Source organism: Ursus americanus, chromosome 3 (genome assembly GCF_024610735.1).
Source record: "Ursus americanus isolate L20-20 chromosome 3, mUrsAme1.1.p, whole genome shotgun sequence".
NCBI lineage: Eukaryota > Metazoa > Chordata > Mammalia > Carnivora > Ursidae > Ursus > Ursus americanus.
Genome location: NC_142129.1, coordinates 58,413,148 through 58,440,395, shown reverse-complemented (window position 1 = coordinate 58,440,395; position 27,248 = coordinate 58,413,148). Strand labels below are relative to the sequence as shown.

At 34.5% G+C, this 27,248-nt stretch overlaps 1 protein-coding gene across 6 annotated transcripts in view; it reads right to left on the bottom strand.

Annotated features, from left to right (window-relative positions):
• The window catches only part of DGKB (diacylglycerol kinase beta), a 682,497-nt gene that overhangs the window by 379,107 nt on the left and 276,142 nt on the right, over nucleotides 1-27,248 (bottom strand). For all 6 annotated transcript variants that reach the window (XM_087861011.1, XM_087861009.1, XM_087861012.1 and 3 more), the window contains 3 exons: nucleotides 25,107-25,181; nucleotides 3,482-3,567; nucleotides 1,421-1,510 (listed from right to left, as the gene is read on the bottom strand). In XM_087861011.1, the coding sequence (XP_087717137.1) occupies nucleotides 1,421-1,510; nucleotides 3,482-3,567; nucleotides 25,107-25,181 (251 nt within the window). The remainder of the gene's footprint in view (nucleotides 1-1,420; nucleotides 1,511-3,481; nucleotides 3,568-25,106; nucleotides 25,182-27,248) is intronic.

Genomic DNA, 27,248 nt, shown 5'->3' with positions numbered 1-27,248 from the left:
GTGATTCTCTTCCTTTTAATCAATATAGATATGTAAGCACTGGCAAATATAAGCTCGCATCTTACAAGCAATGGTTCTATCCATCTGTCTGTCTGTCTTTAGATTCTATGAGATTTAACTCAGTGCCTCATGACATTCTTTTACTAAATTATACTCTCAATGAAAATTATATCATATATCGAGTTTTTAACTTAGTCTCCAATTCTGTCTGTTATATACATATACACATACATACACAGATACAAAACACAGCTTAGAGTTTACCAGTTGGTCAGATACTCATGGAAAAGTTGTTCTCAAATTTTTATTGTAAATCAGAGTTACTTAGGGAGTTTGTTTAAAAAGCAAATCATCTGCCCAGGTCCACCCCAGAGATTTCCATTCAGCATATCTCGGGTGAGGTCAGGCCACTATATTTTTAACAAGCTCCCCAAGGGCTTCTCATTCACACTGTCTTAGCAGACATTTTTTTAAACTTCTCTAAGTAGACACTTTTTAAACTCAAGCTAAAGTTACTTTGTTTCAGTTCTGGCTTCTTTAGCAAAATCTGGGTTTTTTTTTTTTTTTCTTTGAAATCTTCAGGTAAGTAGAGACTATTAATGATACATCAAATTATTTTAAGACCTTTTGAAATATTCCCCCCCTACCCTGTTTCATCCACACTATTCCATTTTGAGTTCCTTGAGTATGTCAAGTCCCTTCCTAACTTTGGACCTCTTACTTGAGATTCTTTCTGCCTCTAAAGTCTACCCTCAGTTCTATATGGCTGTCATTATTCTATCCATTAGGGTTCTCCCTATGTTATCTTGTCATTTCCTCCAAGAGACCTTTTGCTATGTTGGTTATAGGTTTACTTGTTAGTCTCACAATTTACTTATGACTTTATGTACCACTAGAATTCAAGGCCTCTTTGATAGACCTCATTTTCTGTTCTTAACCCTATACCCCAAAAACAGAACATATCGCTTGGTATAAAGTGGGTCTCAAAAAAAAAGTGCTACTTATTGTATTCATTCCTGGATAAGTCATTCATTAGCCTTTCAATTTTTTCCTTTGTTAGTGATTTTATTATACAACTCAGAGATTAAAAATCGGAACGTTACTTTAGAGTTAATCCATGCTTATCTCATTTCTTAAGTTAGAACCCCAAATCAGGGAGGTTTAGAAAGTTGCCTTGCCCCATCAACCCTATAATTAGTATCAGATTAAAAGCCAGCACTCACAGTCTAGCTCTCAGTCCACTATTTCCTTCTCTACCCCAGCCTATTGTTCAAAGTTATGTATTATATCTATCACAGCAATTCTATTTGCTAAATTCACATGGCAGTTGTCATATATTAAAAATGATGGCCTTAGTTTTTTGGGGGGAAATGCTCTGCACTGTATTTCTTTTTTTTTAAGGTTTTTGTTAGCTGTTTACCTCCTCCCCATCGCAGGCATCTTGCTAGATCATTGCCGGTCCCAAGAGGCAGAATAGCAACTGGAGGATGCTTGACAACATTAGCCTTTTCTGTGGAATCAAAAATTAAAATAAAATAAACTTTTGATCACAGATGGAACAACAGTAAAGAAGACAGCTTGGAATGAATGAAGGCATTCTATAGGTACTTAAAAGCAGAAAAAGTTATGTTATAGAGCTATATACAATTAGAAAGTAAGATCAATTTGTATGTATTTGTAGCAATTTATAAAACACAGAAAAATACCATAATTCATGAAGTGATAGAAATTTTCAAGATTCATGTCTGAAGGATCCTGCTTCTAACTCTGCCTGCTGCTCCCCCTGCTTGCGCTCTCTCTCTGACAAATAAATAAAATCTTTAAAAAATAAAATAAAATCTTAACTCAGTTAAAAATTGTGGTGGTTTTAACATCATGGAAATCTCAAGGATGCAGATATATGCATCATAAGAATATACTAGAGGGGCATCACCAAAGTGGAGGTGTGGGTTCCTATAAAAACCTCTTTTCCAACACCAACTCTAGATACATTTCACTTTAAGGAATAAAATATTTTGAAAAATGCTTAGTAAAATGCTAAAAAGTATTCACTGTGTTGTTCCTACCCATGGTGCTGCTTTGGGTCAGAGTAAGCAACTTAAGAGCTAGGTAACTGAGATCAGCAGGTTTTCATTGAGATTAAGCTTTAGAGAACATAACGCTTTGGGCTCAGAGCAGTAAAGATCTCTGCCAATGAAATTCCACATTTTTTAAAAGACTTTATTTATTTATTTGAGAGAGAGAGAGAGCGCAAGCAGGGGCAGGAGGGGCAGAGGGAGAGGGAGAAGCAGACTCCCTGCTGAGCAGGGAGCCGGGCACAGGGCTCCCCCCAAGACCCCAGAGATCATGATCTGACCTGAAGGCAGATGCTTAACTGACTGAGCCACCCAGGCACCCTCAAATTCCACATGGTTTTGTTTATACTGATTGATTGAGAAAGAGAGCACAATCAGGAGGGGTAGAGGGAGAGCGAGAGAGAATCTCAAGGTGACTCTGAGCCCCAACATGTGGCTTAATCTCAGGACCCTGAGATCATGACCTGAGCCAAAACCAAGATTTGGATACTCAAGCAACTGTGCCACCTAGGCACCCCTTGAACAGCCCATTTTTATCAAAGAACTGAACAATAAAGAAATGGATATTTGTTTGGGATTTATCTATTCATGAAGGCCAATTCATGATCATTTTACTGATTAGTAATCAGTTCTGACAGCTGACTGTCTCTGAAAAACCACATAATTTTTCTAAATCACCAAGCTTTTGTGATACATGCCTACACTTTACCCTCAGTCATGTACCTGCTTCATTTGCTTATAAAAAATAAAGTTGTAAAAACTTAAATAGAGAAGCAGTCTAGGTTAAGGTTAAAGGATGAGGTCTATACCCAGTTCTGTCAATTTATAGCTCTCAGACTCCATTCTAATTATTTAACTTCACCACACCTTAGAGCCTCTCTCTAAAATGGGATTATCCATACTGTGTCACAGAGTTGTGAGAATTAAGATGAATGGGGTAAAAATCTTAGCACAAGTCTATGACGGAGTACATGATAAATAAAAAATAGCTATAGTAATAATAATGATAGATGCATATGATAAGAATGACCACAGAAGGTAAGGTTTTGAGGCACTATGCATAAAAAAATAAACACATCTACTTGACATAAATTTTATCACAAATGTTAAGATTCTCTTTGGCTCCCTCCCCAGGGCAAAGAAACAAATGGAATTTGTAAAGCCTGATTTGAAAATAGCTCTGAAGGTTTAGTAAATTCCACAAGAAGTGGATTAAAAAAGAAAGATTTCTAGATACTTGCAAACTATTTTGTCAGTTATAACTTAGAAATACAGAAAACACATTAAACCAGTAAGTAATGTGCAACAATGCCAGATGTCTGATTATATCACTGTAGCATCCAAAGATATCAATGCATTAATATATCACTCTCACCCCAGCCACGTTAAGTATGTGTCTTCATTACCTATGCAGTCCAAAATCCACCCCACGGTTCCATCTCCACCACAGGCCAGCACTCTGAAATCAGGAACATCACGGAAAAAGTTTAACCTGAAAAATAAGCACGTTATGGCACATGATTGGTATTTTAAAATTCGGACTTGTAAAGTTTTGTATTCTCAGCGCTTTATCTAATAAAAGACATTTTTATTTGATGAAAACTGTAAGATAATCTCAGTGATTTTATTGAAAAATATTAAACTCTTACCTAGAATAAAATTCTAAAAGAATTAACATCTTGATTTAAACATATATTAAATATATTTTTTCTTTTATCAACTCTAAAGTTTAAAAAAACAAAACTAATACATTATAATAATTTTTAATAAATTATTCTCTCACATGTGATCTGCATTTCACATATAATCCAAAGTGACATTTACTACAGCATTTCATTGAATAATTTTTATTAATCAAAAATTTTCTTTTGAATCATTACATAAATACAATTATTATGCCAGCCAATATGTCTTTGAGAGTTTTCAGCCTTTTCCATTACTGGAAAAAATTGATCACACTGCTTTTGGGGTTCTGCTTCTGGATTTCCTTTGACTTAGAATTTGCAAATGGGAGCCAGCCTTCCCTTTGTCTTTTGACATGCCCTCAACACTCAAGCCTAATTGCTGGGTAGGCCATAATAAATGCCCATAGCCTCCATTGCTACTGCATATAGCACTGTGCTTATTAATGCAACCTACCTTGGAGAAAGTTAAAAAGGCAGGTAACACAGCCAGTTATACAACTGCACATGCCTATTTTCTTGCAATAAAAAAAAAAAAATTGAAACAAGACAGAAATATGTGGAATGTGTCTGTTTACCTCCCTTACCCAGGGATAACCACTGGTAGTAATACAATATACAATCATCCAAGAAATGTTTCTATATATTTACATATGTGAATATACACATATGAATCTTATTATACACATATTTTTAACATGAATGGGATCATGCTATACATCCTGTTAATTTGTGTGCATTTTTTAATTTAAAAATGTCTAAGAGATCTTTCTGTGTCAGCTCATACAGTGTTGCATCATGATTTACAGTAAGTGAATGTATTACATAAGGTATTCATTGTGTGATCAAATAAACCATTTCTCTTCAGGTACTGTTAAACTACTGCAGTATTTTACAAAAAATAAGTATCATAGTTAACGCTTTTTGAAGTACATTATGTGAACATATGCATATGTTTTGAAGGCTAATCTTCTAGAAAGGAAATCCACGATACCATCATACTACTCTCTGAACAGCTCCTCCCATAAAAGATGTGTCAATTTCTTTCAACTCGAAAACACTACATGTAAACAACTTAATTTCTGCAATAATAATGAAAAATCAAATTATACTTTTATTGTAAAATCACACATCCCTGTTTGTGAGTGGGTTGAGCATATTTTTGTAGGTTTACAAGTGTGTGATCTCTTCTGTGAACTCCATCTTCAAACTCTTGCCCATCTTTTCCACTGAGTTGTCTTTTATTATTATCTTAAAATTCTACATGAGTGTTATTTTTCATTTAAATTAGCATTATTAGAAAAACATTTTGTAAAAGTAATACAAACAATGCATAAATATAATACAAATGTATAAAAATTAACTAAAACTCAACCACCTGATATTAAGAGCCATGAATATTTAGAATATCAAACTTTCACATATCTCCTTAGGTATTATATTGTGGATATTTACCTTTTGTTAGACATGCTGCAATATTTTCTTTGAGTCTATTTCCCATTTGTTTGCTTATATCATGTATAATATAATATTGTGCATAATTTAAGTACCTATGTACCAATTGCCAACCCCAATGGGAGAACATTCCCAAAAACTTACATAGAATGCTGTACTCTTTCCCCACAGCATTCTTCTTCCTCACCCACAAAGGTGAGAACTGTTCTAAGTTTTCGGTTATCATGCACATGCCATAGAAACGTATTGTTCACTTTTTGCTTTTTCCACTTAGTATTGTTACTAAGACTCATTCATGTGATAGGTGAAGTTCTCTCCATGTACAGTTGAAGTTATTTAATTTCTATTGCTAATTATCATTAATGTGAGTGTGCCTTTTCTTTTTTTTTTTTTTTAAAGATTTTATTTATTTATTTGACAGAGAGAGAGACAGCCAGCGAGAGAGGGAACACAAGCAGGGGGAGTGGGAGAGGAAGAAGCAGGCTCATAGCAGAAGAGCCTGATGTGGGGCTCGATCCCAGATCGCCGGGATCACGCCCTGAGCCAAAGGCAGACGCTTAACCGCTGTGCCACCCAGGCGCCCCAGAGTGTGCCTTTTCTAACTCATGTCAATGGACATTTGGATTGGTTTATGTTCTTATAATAACTGCATTATTGCACATGCTTTCTAGTGTCCACGGACAGTGGTTACTTTCAGAGTAGGGTATACTTTAATGCAACTTTTAGTTTCCCAAAGATGTTATACCAATGCATGCAGTCATTTGTAATAAAAAATATGACTGAGCACATTCTAATACTCTTAATGTCACACTTCTTAATTTCATGGGTTTCCTTGTTTGTGAAATGGCTATTCGTGACTTTTGTTTCCTTTCTCCACTCCTTTTTCTCTTGTTGATTTGTAAAAATTCTTTACTTGTTCTTAATATTAATGCGTTTTTGCAAATATCTTCTACAAATTGAAATTTTTTAACTTTAATTAACGTGTATTTTAATAAAAAGATTTGTATTCAAATTTATCAACCTTTTCATAAGTGGCTAGCACTTTGGCCTGTATTGTGAAAGAAAAGTTTGCCTACTCAGAGGTCAGAAGATAATTCATATATACTCTTTTTAAAATTTCAGTTTTACTTTTGACAGTTCTATGTGGTGGTGTGAGGTAGGGATCCCTTTATTTGCTTCCCTTCCTCTCCCTTACCCCTCTCCTTTACCCCTTCCTCCATCCTCTCTTTCTTTCCTTTTCCCTCCCTCCCTCCTTTCTTTTCTTGTGGCTGTTGTGCACCAATTTTTCTCTCTTCTTTAATCCATCTTTTTATTTATTGGATAATTCCACTTCCTACCATGCAAGCTCCATCAAAAATCAGATTTCCATATGAGTATATTTCTTTTTGAACTGTTTTATTTTATTTGTATTTTGTCCACCCCTGTGCCAGAACCACATTCTTATAATTCCTTAAGTAGTTTTATAGTAAGTCTATATCCCATAGAGAATGAAGAATCTAGGCTATTATTCCTTCTTTGATTTTCTATATACATTTTAAAGTTAACTTGTCCTATTCTACAAAAATAAAGATAATAACAAATAAAAACCAATTACGATTTTGATCAGAGCAACATTAAGCCTATAGATCACTTTTGAGAGAAATAAAACATGTACAACATTAATTAAGTTTCCCCATCCATGAATATAGCATGCTAATGATAATGGTGATCTCCAATCCTTATAATTGTTATTTCTTATTATGCTGTCCAGAGCTCCAAAACATTGCTGAATTGGGATATTCATGGGCAATGCCCCTATCTTGTTCCTAAATTTAAACGGAATATTTCTGTATTTTCCCCATTTAATATGATGTTTTTATACAGATTTTCTTTTTTTTTTTTTTTGAGTGACATCTTTTATAAGGTAATAAAGTTTCCTTCTATTCCTGTTATAGTAAGGATTTTTATTATGAATATGTTAAAATGTTTTCTGTATCTTTTGACATGTTAATATGGTTTATCTCATTTGATCAGAAATGTGGGAATATACATTTAAATATTTTTGTATTATTAAAACATCCTTATGATACTTTTATATAGCCAAATTGGACACTGTTTATTAATATTTTTATAGAGAACTGGATTCAGTTTGCTACTATTTTGCTTAGATATTTAGCATCTATAGTCATGAACACAATGGACTTACTATTTTTCTTCCTGATACCATCTCTGTCTAATTTTTTGTCAAAATTATTCTGTCTCAAAGAGTTTCAGAATATACCCTCATCTTCCATTTTTGGAAGCATCTGTACAATTTTGGAAGTTCCTTAAAACTCGTAGCACTTGCATATAAGCTATTCTATTTCTGGTGAGTCTTTGGTTTCTCTCTCTCTTTCTTTCTTTTTATTTTTTTAAAATAACTATTTGAATTCCTTTAATGGTTATTGAACAAAATTTCTACTTTCTAGTTCTCCCTAAATCAGTTTTTGCCAATTACATAGCCTATTAATTTGTCTATCTCCTAATTTTCAAACATTGTCTCATCAAAGCCTAGAAATTTTTTCAAAATATGCTGGCAGCTAAAAAGTCTACCATAGAGCTAATTGTTTCTGGTTAAAGCCTAACCATCCATTTGACTCACCATCGTTCTTCTACTCCATGATGATGTTTCATCTGTTATTCATTCTTGTTTCTTTTAAAATTGTCATCATTCGTTCTTCAGCAGCATCCTACCCCCAAACATAAACCCCATGTGACTGTCAGACCAGCTGACTCTCTGTAAATTGATTGCTAAATGGATTGGAAAATTGACCTATCTTAGCCTCTTAATCCACTCAATCCATGCTACTTTCCCTAGAAATTCATTCATTCCTTATTTCATTCATTCACTGAATTGTAGCCTCGGAAAATTACTTAATCATTCTGAGCCTTGGTTTCCTTATCTTTAAAATGGAGTTAATACCATTTGCTTCGTTGGAGTGTTTTAAGAAATAAACAATATGTGTATGTAAATTAAATTGTAGTATCCATAGGTTATTACTAATTCAATCATCTTCCCTTCATTAAAAGTAGTATGTATATTTTATAGGTCAGAGTGCCACTCCTCTATTTTCACCCTCCCTCCCCCAGTGTTCAGGCAAAATAATCACAAAGAGAACTTCCTACCAAGCAAAGCTGGATGGACAGTGAGTTTTCCTACCTTCAATCAGAAACTGTAGGCCAATGAACGGGTGGGAGACCTGCTTATGGCACTGCATTAGGGACAGAAAGTGCAGAGGAAAACAGGTCTGACTGAGAACAAACACATCTAAGAGACTTGCCAAGAGCCAAACTACAGGGTCTGCATGGGTACCAACTTTTCACTCACTAAGCTGTAAAGAACAGCAGATGTGAGACTCCCACTTCAAAGGACATCCTAACAAGGAGAAGGAGGAGGGAATAAGGAGTGTCTGGAAAGATGCCTCTTTGTGGAAACTTTAGTACTGTGTACTACACTTTCACCTACCAATTTCAGAGGTTCACTTGCAGAATTAATACATATAAACATTTGAAATGAAGTAATAATGCATGGCTCCAGAATTTATTTAGACTACTTTTATGGAAATTTATGAAATTAAAACTTAAAACAACTTATGAAGTGGATTAATAATTTTTGAGCTTCCAGTGTTGGTCATTAATGCTCTCTTAGAGCATTTACTATTTATGTACAATAGCTAAATTTGAAAGAGCTCTTATGTTAATGTACAGATTTAGTAGCTCCGTGTCAGATGGTTTCCTATCACATTTGCTCAACAGCCACCACTATAGCATACCCCATATAAAAGTGGGTGGTGAGATTTTGAACCAGTAAAAGCAAATCAAGATATTCTATCTAAGATTTAGAAGTCTATTTTCCATTTCTAAAAATGTTAAGATAAAATTAATATAGAAAATTTAGGAAGTTTTGATTTGTACCTGACAATAGTATTTAAAAAGCACACTGGGAAAACTTTTCAAAAAAAGAAGAAAACCTGCAGTACTGATTCCATAATCTTGGAAAGTGTCTTATAATTAGATTTCTTAAATGACAATATGTAGGAATTTCTTTTTATTCCTATCTTCTATTATCATTCACAGAAAATAAATGATCCTGTCATTTATATATGATTGGGCTATATCAGTTAGAAATCAGATTGAACATGTTAAGAGTTTTCTGCCATTAGAAGGGAAGGGAAGTAACTCTTTAAAAAAGATTTTATTTCTTTATTTGAGAGAGAGAGAGAAAGAGTGAGTGAGCAAGCATGAGCAGGAGGAAGGGGCAGAGGGAGAGGGAAAAGCAGACTCCCCGCTGAGCAGGGAGCCCAACTCAGGGCTCCATCCCAGGACCCCAGGGATCATGACCTGAGCCAAACGCAGAGGCTTAACTGACTGAGCCACCCAGGCACCCTGGAAGGGAGGTGATTTGACTCAGTAATTACGTAACTATATTCAGTACTATAAATATGCAATCAAGTTTGTGACCATATACATGTGTCTTCATTCCTCAAAGTCCTAAAGTATATGTATATAGTTTGCATACTAACATATATGTATATACATGAAAATGCAATTTAAATATTTTTCTAAGTTTATAAGTTATATGACTACCACATAAGTAAAAAAGACTGAAAATTTTGAAGTGAAGAATGAAAAGAAATATATGATAAAGAGTTTTAATTTAACCAAAAATCACACATATTTCCTGATCTCTCAAAGAAGTTAACTTGGAAGGATTCATTCTTAATACTTCCAATTGGAAAGCACAAAGACATCATCTGTGGTCCAAAGGACACTATCTAAAATTAACTCCTAAAATGTAACAGCAGAAGAGATTAGGTTGCTTAGGTCTCTTTGGCACATCTACTCAAATTCATTTTGCCATTCTAAAACACTTTTATTATTAATAATTAGAATGAGTTTTTCTTTTATATTCATCAGATCATTCCACCAAGTTAATTTTATAATGTGAAGTAAGAAAGTATTGTGAATTAGGAAATACTTCTGAACTTCTATAGAGGAAAAAAACACTTTGACAGGGATCAGATACAACAGAATAGCTATAAATGCCTAAAAAAAGAGAGTTACATTTAACAGAATAATTATATACTGAGAAAAGTAACTTTATAAGTGTTATAGCACATGCATCAATTCATTTATTTAATATGCATTTATTAACTACAACTCTGTACCAGAAACTGGGTTAGATTCCAGAGATTGAAATGCAAGGGACAGTCCTTTCCTTCAAGTATCTCAATGTCCTAACTGAGAAAGCAGACAAAATAACACACAGTTCAGGTCACAATAGAATGTTCTTTGGAAGCCGCTGATGCAGATTAAATAGAGAAATATATCAAGATTGGCTTAATAAAAGTAGAGACAAATACCTGAGTTGAATTTTGAAGCTGTGCTAAGTTAATTCTCAGATGAACTGGGCGGACAGGGAAGGGGAGGAAGTGAATGAAGTTTTAATATATAAGAAAAAGGGCAAATATAGGAAACCAGGAAAGTGATTAGATGAGAAATTCTGGACAGTGTGAAATAATGCATTGTAAGAAGAAAGGGGAAGGTGAATGGTCTTTCCCTTCATCATATTAGGGGACACAAATCAGTGAACAAGTTTGAGAAAGGTCAAAAAAATTAGTTTCATGTTAGACATGTAAAATTTGAGACACCTATGGGACATTAATCTGGAAATGTTGCCTAATAGTTGCGTAAATCTATATAGGGCTGTGGAGAGAAATCTGAGATGGAAAGCAATATTCAGAAGCAATCCAAATATATTTGATAATCAAAATCAGGAAAGGAAGTAAGAAGGAGGAACAGAAGTTAAAATGGTCATGATGGAATACAACAAAGATTTGCTCTTTTATGGGATTAAAACCTTGAGCAGATTATTTAAACTGTCTGATCATGAGCTTCCTCATCTGCAAATGGAGACAATGCCCAACTCATGAGGTTGTTATATTTTGCATAATCCTTGACCCATGCCCTGCAAATCACTATTATTTTATTATTGTAAAATCAAGGAAGCATATATGCATGAAAGAGTCCTGAGTATGAAATTCAAGGAAAATGTGACTTTCAAGGGATGTACCAAGAAGGATGTATCCAATTATATAAGAAGATAGGAGACAATTATTTCCTAATATCCAACGGAGAAGAGAGGGGGCTGGGTGGCTCAGTCAGTTGAGCATCCAACTCTTGATGCGGCTCAGGTCATGATCTCTTCGTCGGTCATGAGATCAAGCCCAGAGTTGGGGGTCCTCACTCAGCAGGGAGTCTACTTGAGATTCTCTCCCTCTGCCCCTCTCCACTGTCTCTCTGTCTTTCCATCTCGAAATGAATAAATAAATCTTCAAAATATATATATATATATCTAAGGCAGAAGAGACTTTTAGGAAATATTAAAATAAGACTTTAACACCCGTAAGTTTATTACTGATAATAGGAGTCTCAATGGAGAGTAGAGTCAAAATCCCAACTACACTGAAGAGGAAATGAAAAAGTGGAAAAATAGTTCATTTTATTAAGAATTTAGTTGTGAAAAAAACAAAGGAATTGGAAGGTAAGTAGATTTACATTTGAACAAACATTTTTCAAATTAAAAATAACAGCTTCATTAGTTTTATATGTTGCTCATTTTTTGCAACATCACAATGACCTAGGAATTATTTCTCTGCATTCCCTTTGGTCTTGAATCTGTATCCCTTCCTATTGTAATTTGTAACAACATTTTAATCATTGCATATGTTTTTATAAACTAAATCAAATCACTTTAGTACAGAGTAGGCTTATATTAAGAGGATTTACATAGGGGCGCCTGGGTGGCACAGTTGGCTGGACATCTGACTCTTGGTTTTGGCTCAGATCCTGATCTCAGGGTCGTGAGATAGAGCCCCAAGTAGGGCTCCATGCTCAGCATGGAGTCTGCTTGAGATACTCTCCCTCTGCCCCTCCCTCCACATGAGCTCTCTCTCTCAAATAAATAAATAAAATCTTTTTTTTTTTTTAAAGAGGGCTTACATAGTTAAGATAAAAAGGCAGTAGAAGAGAAAACTCGAGATGTGATAGCAAGGGGGTGGGATAATGAATGAAGAGTCAAAGAAGCAAGAGAAGCAGGGACCCAGAGAAGAAGTTGAATATACTTTATTTAGGACAGATGCTACATCTAATAAGAGAATAGGGGAGGGAGTCGAGATAGACATGGATATCAATGTGTTTTTAATAGTAGGAATAATAAACATAAGTTGAAGTAATTTCCTTTCTATGATATCTCATTGATAAATTAGGAGCAAGGATGGATACCGATTTTGAGGGATATGATATTTCTAAAATTTGATGCCCTCTTTAAGAAAAAATATGTAAAAATTAGTTCTCATAAATTATATATAAATATGTATATATATGTATATTTATTTAGAATAAGAAAAGAAATCACAACAGATTGCAAATTTAAGATAGCACACAGACACTACATCATAAAGTAGAGAATAATAGCATAATAATTTCATTAATGTTCATTTCTTGGCCTTTTGGCTAAGATTAAGTATAATAATTTCATTAATGAACTGCTTGATAGACTTAAACATTTTTTATATTTGATTGGCTTTTCATAAGAATAATTTTGAATAATATTTTTATGAAGTGATGACGAGATGAAATCAAATTGTAGATTTCTATAGGCTGATTACCTCTACGTTAAATTATTTTAAACTTTCACACTTCTTCAGTGGTAGAATTTTAAATGAAAGAGAAGTTTACAACCTGAAAAAGACTTACTGGAGTAATAGTATCCAGAGATACGTGTTCCTTAGTGACTACAGAATCCATAGCATAATCACTGAGTAATTTGTGTGCGTTTATACATATGTTCATGCTCATTTATGCACACACATAGAATTAGACAATTAAGGCTTATATTTTATTTAATAATATATTAAAATTTCTTCAGATGCAATTATGATTTATGTGTGTACCACAACCAATTCAGAACATGTTTTTATCTATCGTTTCTTACTTTGATCAAAACCATATTTTTGCCATGATTATGCGCTCCAACAAAATCTTGTTCAAATTATCACCATAGGAACAAATAATAAAATCATTAGTGCTTTACTTTTTAATGGATTTTCTGTTTAAAGCATTTTGATTACTCTGATATAAAAATGGGATTACTTAATCTTTTTAAAGTTCTTCCACCAATGAAGCCAAAATATTAACAGTTAATCACTTCGCTTATAACACACATAAGAAAACTTGGAATTGAATATGAACATTAACTTAGGACAGTCATTTGATCTAAATGAAAAATCATGCTTCAGAGAGTGATAGGTGAAGAGATTTTCTGCAGTTTAAATGGTTGTCTTGAGCAGATAATTAGCTATTAATTTTGAAGCAGATACTCATGTTTCTACAACATATTTGTGCTTATAGTTTCAATATGCTCAATGATACCACTAGAGCTCCCATTGTCAATGGTACATGTTGATAAGTACTTCATAAAAATCATGTATTCATCATCAATTATTTCAGAGAAAATGGAAACTTAGAACTGAATTTTTCATTTAATATGCATTTTCATTTTTAGCTGATTTTTGCTGAAAAGTTTTATTGCAAAATAAAAGTGTACAAAACATAAATATTTATAGATTTAAACTACATGTTTAGTTTAAAAAAAACACTGAATAAGAGTATTGAAACCATTCATTAAAAATAATTGGCAGGATTGCTCATCTTCTCTTCCTCACATTTATTTAATATTTATCTAACCTATGATTTCCCCCAAACTCCACGGACATTGCTGATTGGTATATTTGTTCTCGCTTGCATCTCACAAGAAGATGAGAGTCCATGGCCACAGCATAATGGGCTGGTATACCCATGGGCCAACACAGTTTTTAGTGCATATTTATTTTTTTCTTTGAATCCACTATACTGTACTTCAGAAAAAAATGTTGCTTGTTTTTACATGTGGGAATAGTTGGGAAAAGACAGTTATTTTTCTGGTTATGTTTTAGACTTAAAGATGATATGTAAAAGTGAGAACACCATTCATTGGACAGATGTGTCTTACATCCTACTAGAGGAAAACATAGCAGAGACTGGATATACAAACTGGAGAGATCCCAAACCCATCATTATCAGGGCTTATTATAATGTACCCACTAATAACAATACTTAAATTAAAAATACAAAATTCCAGGCTAAATACTAAATTGGGAAGATGCTGGAAAGCCAGGAATAGACCAGAAGAGTCCTGGATAAACCTAATTATTATACTCATGGTAACCCTAAGACCCTATGTGATTTGATGGTTCCTCAGTACCATTCTCACATGCTACTCCTATCCACTATGCTTCAGCCACCCTGGCCATCTTGCTAATGTCCCCCAATCATGTCAAATATTGTCCCATCATGATGCTTTTATTTCTGTTTTTCTCTCTCTGCCTCAAATGCTCTTCTATGAGATGACCAAATGGTTTGCTCCTTTATCTCCTTCAGGTCTATACTAAGTGAGTTCTTCCCCGCTCAGCCTATATAGAAGAACAAACAGAACACTCATTACCAATGTATATTCTATTTACCTTATCCACTGACATAATGTATATTTTATTAGTTTAATCTGTCTTCCTCCAATGAAACATAAGGCCATGTGAGCAGAAAGTGTTATCAACAGCTCAGAGTGGACTGGCAGTTCTAAGACTTGTTCCTCACATCTGTTAGCCATTTAATAAATATATGCTGGATCAATTTATGTTAGTTTTATTATTATTACTATTATTAAGCTACAGTTTTACGTTTTACTTAGCTGTTGCATTGTTAGTCTATTTGAGGGTGGATTACACTGTCCACTTTTATTCTTTTTAATTAAATTATAGGAGTAAGCTACATGATCGTCATTCCTAAAGGATTCTGAGATAATTATCTACTATGAGTTTCCTTATTTTCACTCACTAGTAAGGACATGTCCTTTAACTACCTGGGGCTGATGGGAAAGTTGTGCCAGGGAAACATGCTGGGCAGGCTTAGCAAACTGTAAATATGCAAATAAAATAGTTTGTTACTTATTAGAAACTTGTCTTTTGTAGAATAAAGTAAGAAACAGGTTGAATCATATAGACAAATGAATTGGTTATTTCTAGCAGCCAATTCAGGTGAAGTTGTTCTTTTTAGAATGTTCAGGGAGGGGCACCTGGGTGGCTCAGTCGTTAAGTGTCTGCCTTCAGCTCAGGGCATGATCCCAGGGTCCTGGGATCGAGCCCCACATCGGGATCCATGCGCCACTGGGAGCCTGCTTCTTCCTCTCCCACTGCCCCTGCCTGTGTTCCCTCTCTCACTGGCTGTCTTTTTCTCTGTCAAATAAATAAATAAAATCTTAAAAAAAAGAAAAAGAATGTTCAGGGAATTTAGATAAGTAATAATCTCTAAATAATAACATAGATGTCTAGTCTAACTGCTATTCAGCTAGCTACTATTGCTTTCTTTGTGAGATGAATAATAAAATTTCAGATTTTCAGCATCTTTAAAGTCATAATGCATTTGCTGATATATGTGGAAAGTGAGTACAGAGTTGTAATACCCGAAATGGGGAAGTTCTTCTATAAGGCAGGAGATTATATAACTTTGTTAATTATAGCAGCATGTTAATGCTTTTGTTACTTTTACTAACCTATAGATTTTTAATATAAAAACACAGATCTATTTTCAAACTCAATTGCTTTAGTGATAAAGACAGAATTATGCTCACCCATTTAGGGGCACCTGGGTGGCTCAGTCGGTTAAGCATCTGACTCTTGATTTCAGCTCAGGTCATGATCTCAGGGTCGTGAGAATGAGCCCTGCATCAGGCCCCACACTTAGCGGGGAGTCTGCTTGAGATTTCCTCTCTCCATCTCCCTCTGCCACCACCCCCTCCTGAGTAAATAAATAAATCTTAAAAAAACCATACAAACAGAAGTGGCTCACAGAATCATCATAAAATATAACTAATCATAAGGATTGAAAGGGTGAGCTGAGTGCTTTAGTTTTACATTACCAACAATTTTTACAATTAGCAACATTTTTTTCTGGAAATTTCCAGTAGAGCTGGATTGAATTTTGATGAACTTTTTCTCAGCCTTCTGAGGATTTTGTTTAGATCTCTGACATAACAAGATTCCATAACAAGAGACATATGTAGGAGGTCATAAGTTCTGATTCAAGATGGATTTTATTTACATAAAATATGATAGAAACTGTTATATAAAATTATATCTTAAAGTAAGAAAGTAATTAAATCTGTGGAATTTGTTATATCTTTCCTAAGTTACACATTTATTTTATAATAGAATATATTTAAAGATTTCACTATGCAAATGTGTATGATACTTAGAATATGTGAATTTATTGACTGCTAAATTTTATTTTTAATATTATATATGTTTTGCATTTAGTTCAGTTAGATGAAACCAAAGATTTCTATAAAGCATCTTTCATAAAAAATCATTACGCCTAATTATGCTAACAATCTGGAAAATAATTTGCATGATTTGAAAAGATTTATCTTACATTTTGTTTCAGTTCAATAAATACTTGATATTTTTTCTGAAATAGTTTAGGGATGATATGAGCATAAAATAAAGCATCTGTACTTTCATAAAGCTTTGAGTCAGAAAAGAAAAAGCTATGTCACAAGTACATAAAAACTTGATACTGACTTTTCATAGGCCACATTAGCATATGCAGTTGTAACAGCCAGAGATGTACTTATTTATTTTAACGCTGTAAAGGAAAAAACACCTCATCATTCTCTGACCAGAAAGCAATACATATTTTATATTTCATCTTTTCCAACTAGTTTATACCTCCAAATAATTTATTCCATTAGATCACAATATGCATTATCAGGAAGAAACCAATTTTATGACATAGATACTAGTTTTAAGATCACTAAATAGAATAGGATCAGAGAGAATTTATATAAGGATCTAAAAAGGAAATAAAGAAACAAATAGCCATTTCTGTCTTGAAAACAATTAAAGACAAAAAGAGAAATGTCCAAGGAGTTTGGTATTTACTAAATAATTCACACTAAGGATTAGCATAGTTTCAATACACCAAGAAAAGTTTCTACTCTATAAACAAACTGTCAGAAAAGAAAAAAAAAATAAAGATGGGATAAGAGAAGAGATGAAAAAAGATTTAAAAATTTGATGCTAAAAAGGAAAAATGGGAAAAAGGGAAATTAAAATAGTGAATAAGGGGCGCCTAGATGGTTCAGTTGGTTAAGTGACTGCCTTCAGCTCAGGTCATGATCCTGGAGTCCCAGGACTGAGTTCCACATCAGGCTCCCTGCTCAGCGGGGAGTCTGCTTCTCCCTCTGGCCCTTCCCACTGTGGTGTGCGCTCTCTCTCTCTCTCAAATCAATAAATCTTTTAAAAAATAAATAAAATAACGAATAACTGCAGGCTCATGGTGGCAGATAATATAGATACATAGATATATAGATATATAGATATACAGATATATAGATATATAGATATATAGATACAGACACATCTTCTAGCAGTGGTAAAGTAATACACCAGAAACAAAGATGAAACTAAATCACAATGAATATTAGATTAGTACAGAGACCTTACAGAATGGAACAGTTTCCAAAGCAAAACAGTAAAAGGAGACAACTGCAAAAGTAGCTCTGTCAAGAAAGCTTGATTAGGAATAGCACAGCTAGAAATAGGTGTGGGGAGAGTTATGACAAGCAAGCAGGTCAGTCATGGGACTAAGTGGAGCCTGGACATAGCACCTATTAAGAGCAGCTACCTGTGGCATTCGCCTCCAGGATAACAAGGAACAGCTCTCCACAGAAGCACAGGTCTGCCAATGGAGACACAGTGTGGGGATTGGTATCAGAAACAGGGCATTGTCATAGTGATCCAAATGAAACTAGAAATTCAATGCAATTGCATTCAAACTCATTTTTCCTAAAAAACTTGAGACATGAACAAACAAGGGAGAGAAAATGTCACTAAATTTTGAGAGAATAATTAGGGAGTTAAAGTATATAACAGTCTCTCATTAGAATCAACAAACAGATCAACAAAGCAAAGAGCAGCAATACTCTAACATATATATCATTTCATCATATACAAAATAGTCAAGTCAGTCATGAAACAGTGAACTAATGAATAGCTTTTGTTGGGACAATCACGTTTTTCTTTTTAAGACAGCAAGGGAGGGACAAAGGGAGAGGTGGAGAGAAAATCTTAAGCAGACTCCATGCCCATGATGGAGTAGAATGCAGGGCTTGATCTCACAACCCTGAGATGATGACCTGAGCGGAAATCAAGTTAGACACTTAACTGACTGAGCCATGAAGGCACCATGGAAAATTACATTCCAATATAAGGGGGAGAATGTGTTCCATCTCTACTTAATCCATATCTTTCAATGCACTTCTAAGAGAAAATGCAATCTTTAAAGATTAAAGGTCAGAGGGGCGCCTGGGTGGCTCAGTCAGTTAAGTGTCTGCCTTCAGCTCAGGTCTTGATCTCGGGGTCCTGGGATCGAGCCCTGCATCTGGCTCCCTGCTCAGTGGGAAACCTGCTTCTTGCTCTCCTTCTGCCATTCCTCCTGCTTGTGCTCTCTGGCTCTATCTTTCTGTCAAATAAATGAATAAAATCTTTAAAAAAAAAGATTAAAGGTCAAAAATCTAAAACAAAATATAAAAGTAATAAAAGAAGATGTACAGGAACATTTCATAAGCTTGACTTGAGGAAAGGGTTTTCTAAAACACAAAATAGAGAAATCATTCTTCACAGAACTCGTAGATGAAAATTTTTAATATTTACATGACAAAAAAAGAAAATGCGTAAATTGAAAGCACAGAACAAACTAGAAGAAAACATTTGCAATGTATATAAAGTGATGGTGTTAATATTTATGCAATGAGATCTCAAAATGAACATAAAAACGTCAAATAAATCAAAAGGAAAATGGGCAAGTAAAAGAACATATGTTTTAGTAAAAAAATATGAAAGTTTAGTATACATAAGAAAAAGATACTTGTTTGGAGCATCTGTTCTTTTGGCCTTATTTGATTATGGGGAAACAGTGCTGAGAACAGTTTTGGTAGATCTATCAAACAAGTAAACCAACTGTACTGACCCAAACAAAAGGGCCAAAGCTAGGCCAATGAAATAATTTTTCTCTGAAATTTAAATCTGAATTTTGATCTAAGAGATAATTATGGGTTATGATTCATCCATATGTGAACCTGTAAAAATGGTAGTGCAAAAGACTGACAGTTGTCTAAGAATTTACAATGATTATTATAAATGTAATTGGGAAGTTACCCCAGTTGCACCATATCATATGGCCTATGACACCTATTATATAGCAATCGATTTACTTATTCAGTGGTTCTCCACGCTGACTGCATAGAATCAATCAGATATTCAGAATCTGCCTATACTCTGCACCACTCCTTCAACCCATATCTATGTCCTCATAGGGAGTTTTTTATTCTCACTCTTTAAGGATAAAAACAAAAACAAAAACAAAAACATGGTTTACCAATGCTTCTCCATGATACACCAGAAGTAGCAGGAAGCAGACTGCTGTGCAGTACAACTATACTGGGAGTAATATGAGAAGGACAGGAGAGAAGGCCAGTTGACCAGGCAGCAGTATTTTAAACAATAAAACTTGTTGTCTACCTTTTCTGGGCAGAATGATGTCCACAGTTTATGAAACACACCAATGCAACAGTACTGACTAATAACATGTCTTACACTATAAAGGACCTCGAAAGGACAGGAGTGGAGAATTAGTCACGAAAGGAAAGCTTATATAAGTGAGCTTCTCAGAATGAACCCATAGTTGGGACTGTAAATGACCCAAATAAATCCCAAACAGCATTTTTTCTTAGTTACTCCTAGTGAGTGTGCAAAAAAAGGCTCATGTTCATATTGTAGGAGGGGAGGCTATCGGAAGAGACAACACTAATTTATCTTCAATAAGAAGGGTAGTTACTGACTCTGGATTGCTCAGTTGTCATCAAAGAAAGCAATGAGTGCACGCCAATATGTTGATTTACTTTAAGGGACTCTGCCAACTATTTAGGAGTAGGCTAAATTCACCTGACCCCTTTCATAATGGAACTGCAGCCTTTGCCTCCCTGCACTAGACATTTATTCTAGCAATTGGATTTACTTTTCCTTCTCATGATGTCTTTGTCAATGGTCATAACAATTGATTTATTGAATGATTTATACACTATCATAGTGTCTCACATACTGCTCTCTCCTTTCAAAAAATTCCTTTCACTGAGAAGGAAGAAAGACAGTGGGCTGATGACCCCAAGACTTAAAAGTCTCTTGTATTTCATTAGGCAGAAGCAGTTGGTCAGTAGAATCCTGAAATAGCCTACTGAAGACTTGGTCACTGAATCAGTGGGAACACGTAAATGGTGTACTACCGCTGTAGCAGATGCTCTAAACTATGTGATGCTGCTTACTCATGTGAGAAAAAGCATGGTCCTGGGGGCAAAAGGTGAAGTTGGAGTGATGAAACTTACGAATTAGACTTAATACCCATTGTGATGGTTGATTTTACATGTCAACTTAGTTGGGTCATGGGGCGACCTGATAATTGATCAAACATTATTCTGGGTGTTTCTGTGAGGATGAGATTAACACTTAAATTGGTAGACTGTATAAAGGAGATTGCCCTCCATAATGCGGGTGGGCCCCATTCAATCAGTTGAAGGTCAAAACAGAATAAAAGACTGACCCTACTCCAGAGGGAACTCTTTAGCTTGATGCCTTCAAACTAAGACATTGGCTCTTTCTGGTTCTAAAATAGCTTGCTAGCCTTTAGATTCAAGCTGAAACATCAACTCTGTAGATTTTGTACTTGTCAGTCTCCAATAGCATATAAGCCAATTCCTTATAATCAATACCTCTCTATATAACCTATTGGATCGATTTCTCTGAAAAACATGACTACTACATCCACTTTGAAAATTTTGCTTCCCATCCCCTTGGTGTTTAACTATCATGGTTTAGATGCTTTAACACCAAAGTGAAGAGTGCTGTCATATGATAAAGTTTTCATTGAATTAGGAGCTGAAACTGACACACAGACATTTTTAAGGCTTTTCATAGCACTAGGTAAACAAGCAAGGGAAAAAAAAAAGATATAATGTTAACTGATATAGTTGATTCTGATTTCCCAACCTAAACAAGCCAAGGCTGTGACATGGGAAAGGAGAAAAACCAATAGGTTTGCTGCTGTACAACGGGAATACAGAGTACTAATAGTATCTCTCCTTCTAGCATTGGTTTGTCATGGAAGGCTAGGAATAACCCAAAATCATAGGGGCATAACCTTAGAGAGGTTTACTTATCCCTCATTCTGTGAGGATCATGGGTGCTGGAGGGGAGGGTGTCTTTCTATCTCTCTTTACTCTGTGATCCAACCTAACAAAAGAGCTGATGTCTGGAATACTTCTGGTTACTGTGGCCAAGGATAAGAAAGCATAGAAAACCTACTTCCTGCCCAGTTTATTGTGAGAGAGCCATATGGACACTCTGTATTACTACAGTTAAAGGAAGTAAAATAAAATCAAGTGCCTGGGAGGAGACCTGGAAATATTGGATAGATAACCCTATACTGCCACGTACCACCATGCCTTTCAGTAACGGTACCTGAGAGACTAATTCATCCCTATGCAAACAATACTACCAAAGTCTCAGAACTATCAGGTAGCAATAGGTCACTGCTCTGGGTAAAAATGTATAAGCAGGAGAAATGTTTCAAGTTTCAGCTACAACGTTCAACCAGTTGTAAAGCCAATGCCACAGACTTTACGTGTATTTCATTCTTTATATCATTAAAATCAACATTCGATTAAATTCATATTTGTAGTTAAATTTTTCACTTTCTCATTACATTTCTGTATGTTAAGCCCAAACATATGGAGAGTGGGGAGAAAACAATCATCTCCACAGATGTTTCCAGCGAACCAGGACTTGGAGTTGGATATGGTAACTGTATGAAGTTTTGGGGTGTCTACATTTTAGAAGAATGTGTGCTTTCACCTACTATTTATCCCCTCCAAGAATTCATCTTTCATCCTCGGGTTATAGCATCCTCGTGTATCTTTGAGGGAAGAAACCATGTAGATAAAGCCTTGACAGGACTGTCAGTCAAGATCCCCCATTTAAACAAGCCAAGGCTGTGCATGGGAAATGGGAGAAACCAATAAATATACTTCTTCCTGGGATCTGAATGTTGAGCAGAGAAATAAGAATACCAAAAGCAACTGGAATCAATTCTTCTCGGCAATAACTACCATGGGACTTTGTCCTTTCAGTCCTGCTACTCCATTTTCTCAAACTGTCCTGATCCCTATCTTTACTGAAATAGAGTTCTTTATTTTTCTATTAATTCTAGGAGTAACTTCGTAATTGAACTTTATTTTAGATAATACGCCAGGGTACATTTCTGTTGTTTATAGAAAAGTTTATCTAATTAATGCCATATTAAACTTTATAAGTGGCCAAACACATGTAAATGAAAATGGCACAAATATATTTTCACCTATCACATTGGACAAAAATAGAAATTACTGAAGATAGCCAATTTAAAGAACAGTGTGGGAAATAAGCTTTATATACTGCTGCTGAGATTATAATTCAATACATATTTTTTTATTAGAACTTTGGCAGAACCTTCCACAATTAAAATGGAAAATATTCTCAATCATGCAATTCTACCTATATCAACCCATTCTATGAAAACATTTGAACATGCTTCCAAAACACATAAATAACATTGATAAATGTTAACTTCACATATTCGGTAATGATTTAAAAGTACAGACAATCACAATGTTATCAATAATGAAATAGCTAACAAAACCATGGAATATTGTGCAGCTCTTAAAAATAATGAAACTGATCAATATCTGCTGAAAACAATATCCATCATTTTGAGTTAAAAAAAAAGCAAGTTGCAGAGCAATAAAAGACCTATACTCCAAGTTATATAAAAAGATCTACTTATTTATACAACATACATATGTTTGTGTGTATGAATGAATTATATGCATGAATACATTATATGTAAATACATTACACACATACATTAGGTTTTATGTTCATATAAGAAGTTCTGGGAGGATACACACAATTGGCAGTGCTATTACCTGAGGAATGTTAGTGCTTGAAGGGGGGCCTTTAGCTTACTTTCTAAATGATACTCATTGTAGTGTGGGTTTTCACAAGTACATATATTACTTTTATTTTTTCGATATATTAAAATCAGTACAGGATAATAAGATGCCTAAAATTGAAAGTGTGAAAGGAATCACGTAGCACACATTTAAAGTAGAGTAGGAAAAAATGAAATGATGAAAACAATGCTAAAATCAATATTATTACAGTATATTTACATAGAGCTACAAACATGTAATTATTAATTATTAACTAATATTACTATAAATAGTGTTGAGAATAACGAACATTATTGAGGACCTATGTATAAGCCTATTTTTATATGCTTCATAGGCATCATCCCATTTAACTTCACAACTATCCTATGAGACAGTTATTACTTTTCTAATTTTACAGAAATGAGTCAAAGAAGACACATAGGCTTACAAGTAGCAGTCAGTAGGCATTGCATTTAGTTATGGAATACAGGCAAATCCTCGATTTGTTGGTCTGCATAGAACTACTGAGGTCCTGGAATGGCTAAACTTTTGAACACACCATTGCTTAAGCTTACGGAATAAAGGCTACTGCTCTAAAATTCAGAGACTGCTGAACAAGAAAAAGAGCCATCCTGACTAAGCTTCTGTGTTAACAATGAGACTTGACTTCGGCATGGCTTTCTCTAGATTAGCACTTCCTGCATGTGCCTCCAACAGCCAATAATCTGCTCATGATCCATTAGATTCTGGAGTCTGGAGCTTGACAAAGACACTGTTCTGAACTAAAAGCTTATGCCTATCCTGCCTCTCCAGCAAAGGGGTTCTGCAGATCGTGGCTCACCTGGCACTGAACAGCAGGTAGCAGGGAGTGGAAGAGAGAGATGAATATCCTGCAGGAGTCTGTGCTAATTAATTGTATTTTACTTACATCTATTCAACATTATTCTGAGCATTTAAAAGAGTCCGGTTTTAAGATCTGGTTTCTAGTTTCTGAGAAGAACCTAGAAAACTTATTTTAATCACACTGATGTTTTTTGCTGTTGTCGTTTTTTGTTTATAAAGAGGCTCATGTAAGCGTTATAGAGCTTCCTTCTACTTCATCTGGTCTCATGTTTACTCAAGTTGATAGAGAGAAAACAGGTCAGTGGAAGATGATATTAGTCCATTAACTAGGCCAAATTAATGATGATTGATTTCAGCATATACTTGTGGTAGTAAAAGTACATGGTTACTGTTGGAAAAAATAAGTTTATTGAGCTATGTCTTACCTAATAATAAAGTGTCTTGTAAAAAAGTGGTAGTCACTAGATTTTGTAAGTAGTAAATGAAAAAATCATATTATGATTTCTATTCTTTGTTAACTAGCGTTTTCTCTATAGTAAATCCTCTATGTTTAAAAAGGAAAAGAAAAGGCAGTGGTTCTTCAAACAGATGGTTTGGATGATTGGGTACCCAGCAAATGTCTTGTGTGATTATTATTAGTAGCAGTCGTAGTAATACTAGGAGAGGAGTACTTCACCACACTTCGAAGGGAAAACAGCATCCGCACTGGTTACTCTTATATAGTTGATACTCATTGTTCTTATGTACACTAGTCTGGCTGCTGTACTTAAATAACATTATTTCTAGGCACATCAGGCTGTTTATTTCATTAATTAATATTAAATGAATCAACAGTAATAATATTATCCTTGGACTTACCCTGGCATTGGTCCATTTCCAGAAAGACTGTAAACCTGACGAGGATTTAGTAGATATTGGAATTTTCTATAAATTCTATAAAGATGAAAATAGGGAAAGAAAAAAAAAAGAAATTTAGTGATACTCTCCAATTTTTAAATAACTAGCCCCTCTTAATGTTATAATTATATAATGGTTGTAACTAAATATATTTGATAAATTTTACATTAATAATATTAGAAGTATAACAGCTCAGTAAGAATTTAACCGTTCTTTGAAAAAGAGGCTTAGTAGCCAATAAAAAGGCAATAAAACTTATAAGTTAGAAACAGTGATATTTGCATTCCATATTTGCATATGGATATGCATTTAGAATATTGCTTATCCTGATTTTGAAGATTATTTAGCTAATTAGATTTCAAATACATTTTTTAGGACTATCAGAATAAAATTACTTACATACCTTCTCCTAACTGATCCTTGTGAAGTTTACAGGTTATTGGGCCAATCTAATCAATATGAAAACTATCCCACATATAAAATGGGACTGTACATGTTGTATGCCATGGATGTAATCAAAGAATGTGACCTCATCTGCTTAATTATTTCACATAAACAATCATCTGATCAGACAGTTCACACAATTGCTAAACGGTTTCAATGGGTACATATTAAATAATTCATTTTTTCTAAAAGAAATCAATCATACAACAAATGCAACACAATTGATTCTAAATAGATACACATCTCATATTGGTATTCTTAGATTAAATATTAAAAATGAAGGAATATATTTAGTTTTTAAAAGTTAGTTTTTACATAAATGTAAAAATATCACCATATATTTTACAAACACATTCAGACTATCTTTACTGATAGAAACTGTCTAAATTCACTACGTAGTATCTGTTTATATCACCCCACTCCCAGATCTGCAATAACCTCACATTCTTGATTAATTATATGAATTAGTGTCTCAAGAAAGATCCTAAGAGGGATGCCTGAATGGCTCAGTCAGTTAAGCGTCTGCCTTTGGCTCAGATCATGATCCCAGGGTCCTGGGATTGTGTCCCACATTGGGCTCCTTGCTCAGCAGAGATCCGGCTTCTCCCTCTGCCTATCTCTTTCTCTCTCTCTGATAAATAAGTAAAATCTTTAAAAAAGAAAGAAGGAAAGAAAGAAAGATCCTAAGAGTCGTTCTCAGTACTTTTTTTCCCCCAGCATCTGAACCCGATTGGAGAACAGTCCTGTACCTTCTAACAGTAATGTCTATTAAACCTGGCAATTCTCTCTATATAATCTTGGCATATCCAGCCCTTTTACATAGGGCTGGCTAAGTATAGCCATGTTGTTTCCATGATGAAAAGTTCCTAGGGTCAAATTATTTCTAATAAAAAATATTTTATTATATTTAAAATAGTTTATGTCTTCTCTTTCCCTTCCTTTTCCTTGAACTTTAACCTCAGTGATTATCTCTTGGTCCCCTAAAAATACCGCACCCTTTCACAAATCTTTCTCTTTCCTTCTCCTGGAAACCATCTACTTATATCAACTCAAAAGCGACTTCTTGTCCAAAGACTTCTCAGTCTTCAGATAAGATAGCCTTTCTTCCTCTGAACTTCCACAGCACCTTTATTTTAAACATTTCTAGTTTAGCATTCACCTGTGATATTGTGGTGTATCTGTTAGTGCCTGCCTCCCTGCGTGGCTGTATTCTAGGTCTTTTAGACCCAGTTCCTAGCAGAGTTTGGATTTACTCAGGGGTTGCTGTTTGAATGAATGAATGCTATGTGAACATCTTCACACCTGTTGACTGGTATGGGAAACTCTGTATGAATATATAATTTTGTAAACTTTTGCTACTTATCTAACATATGAAAGTCACGAAACCCAAATATTTTTAAAGGAAATCCTGAATGGAATATCACTGTTTGTGAAAGATGAGTCTTATTCCCTCAAGAAAATTTATATTTGCAGTCATAATAGATTTCCTTTACATGCTTACATATTTACATTTCCTTTGACTTTGATTGGTCCCTGTTCATGTATGAAGAACAAAACATAAGTGGAGTGTACGTATAGGAGCACTCAAATCCCTTCCTCCCATTAAGTTTAATTTACTTGTGACTTTAGTGTATCTATGAATTTTTTTCTTAATGGGAG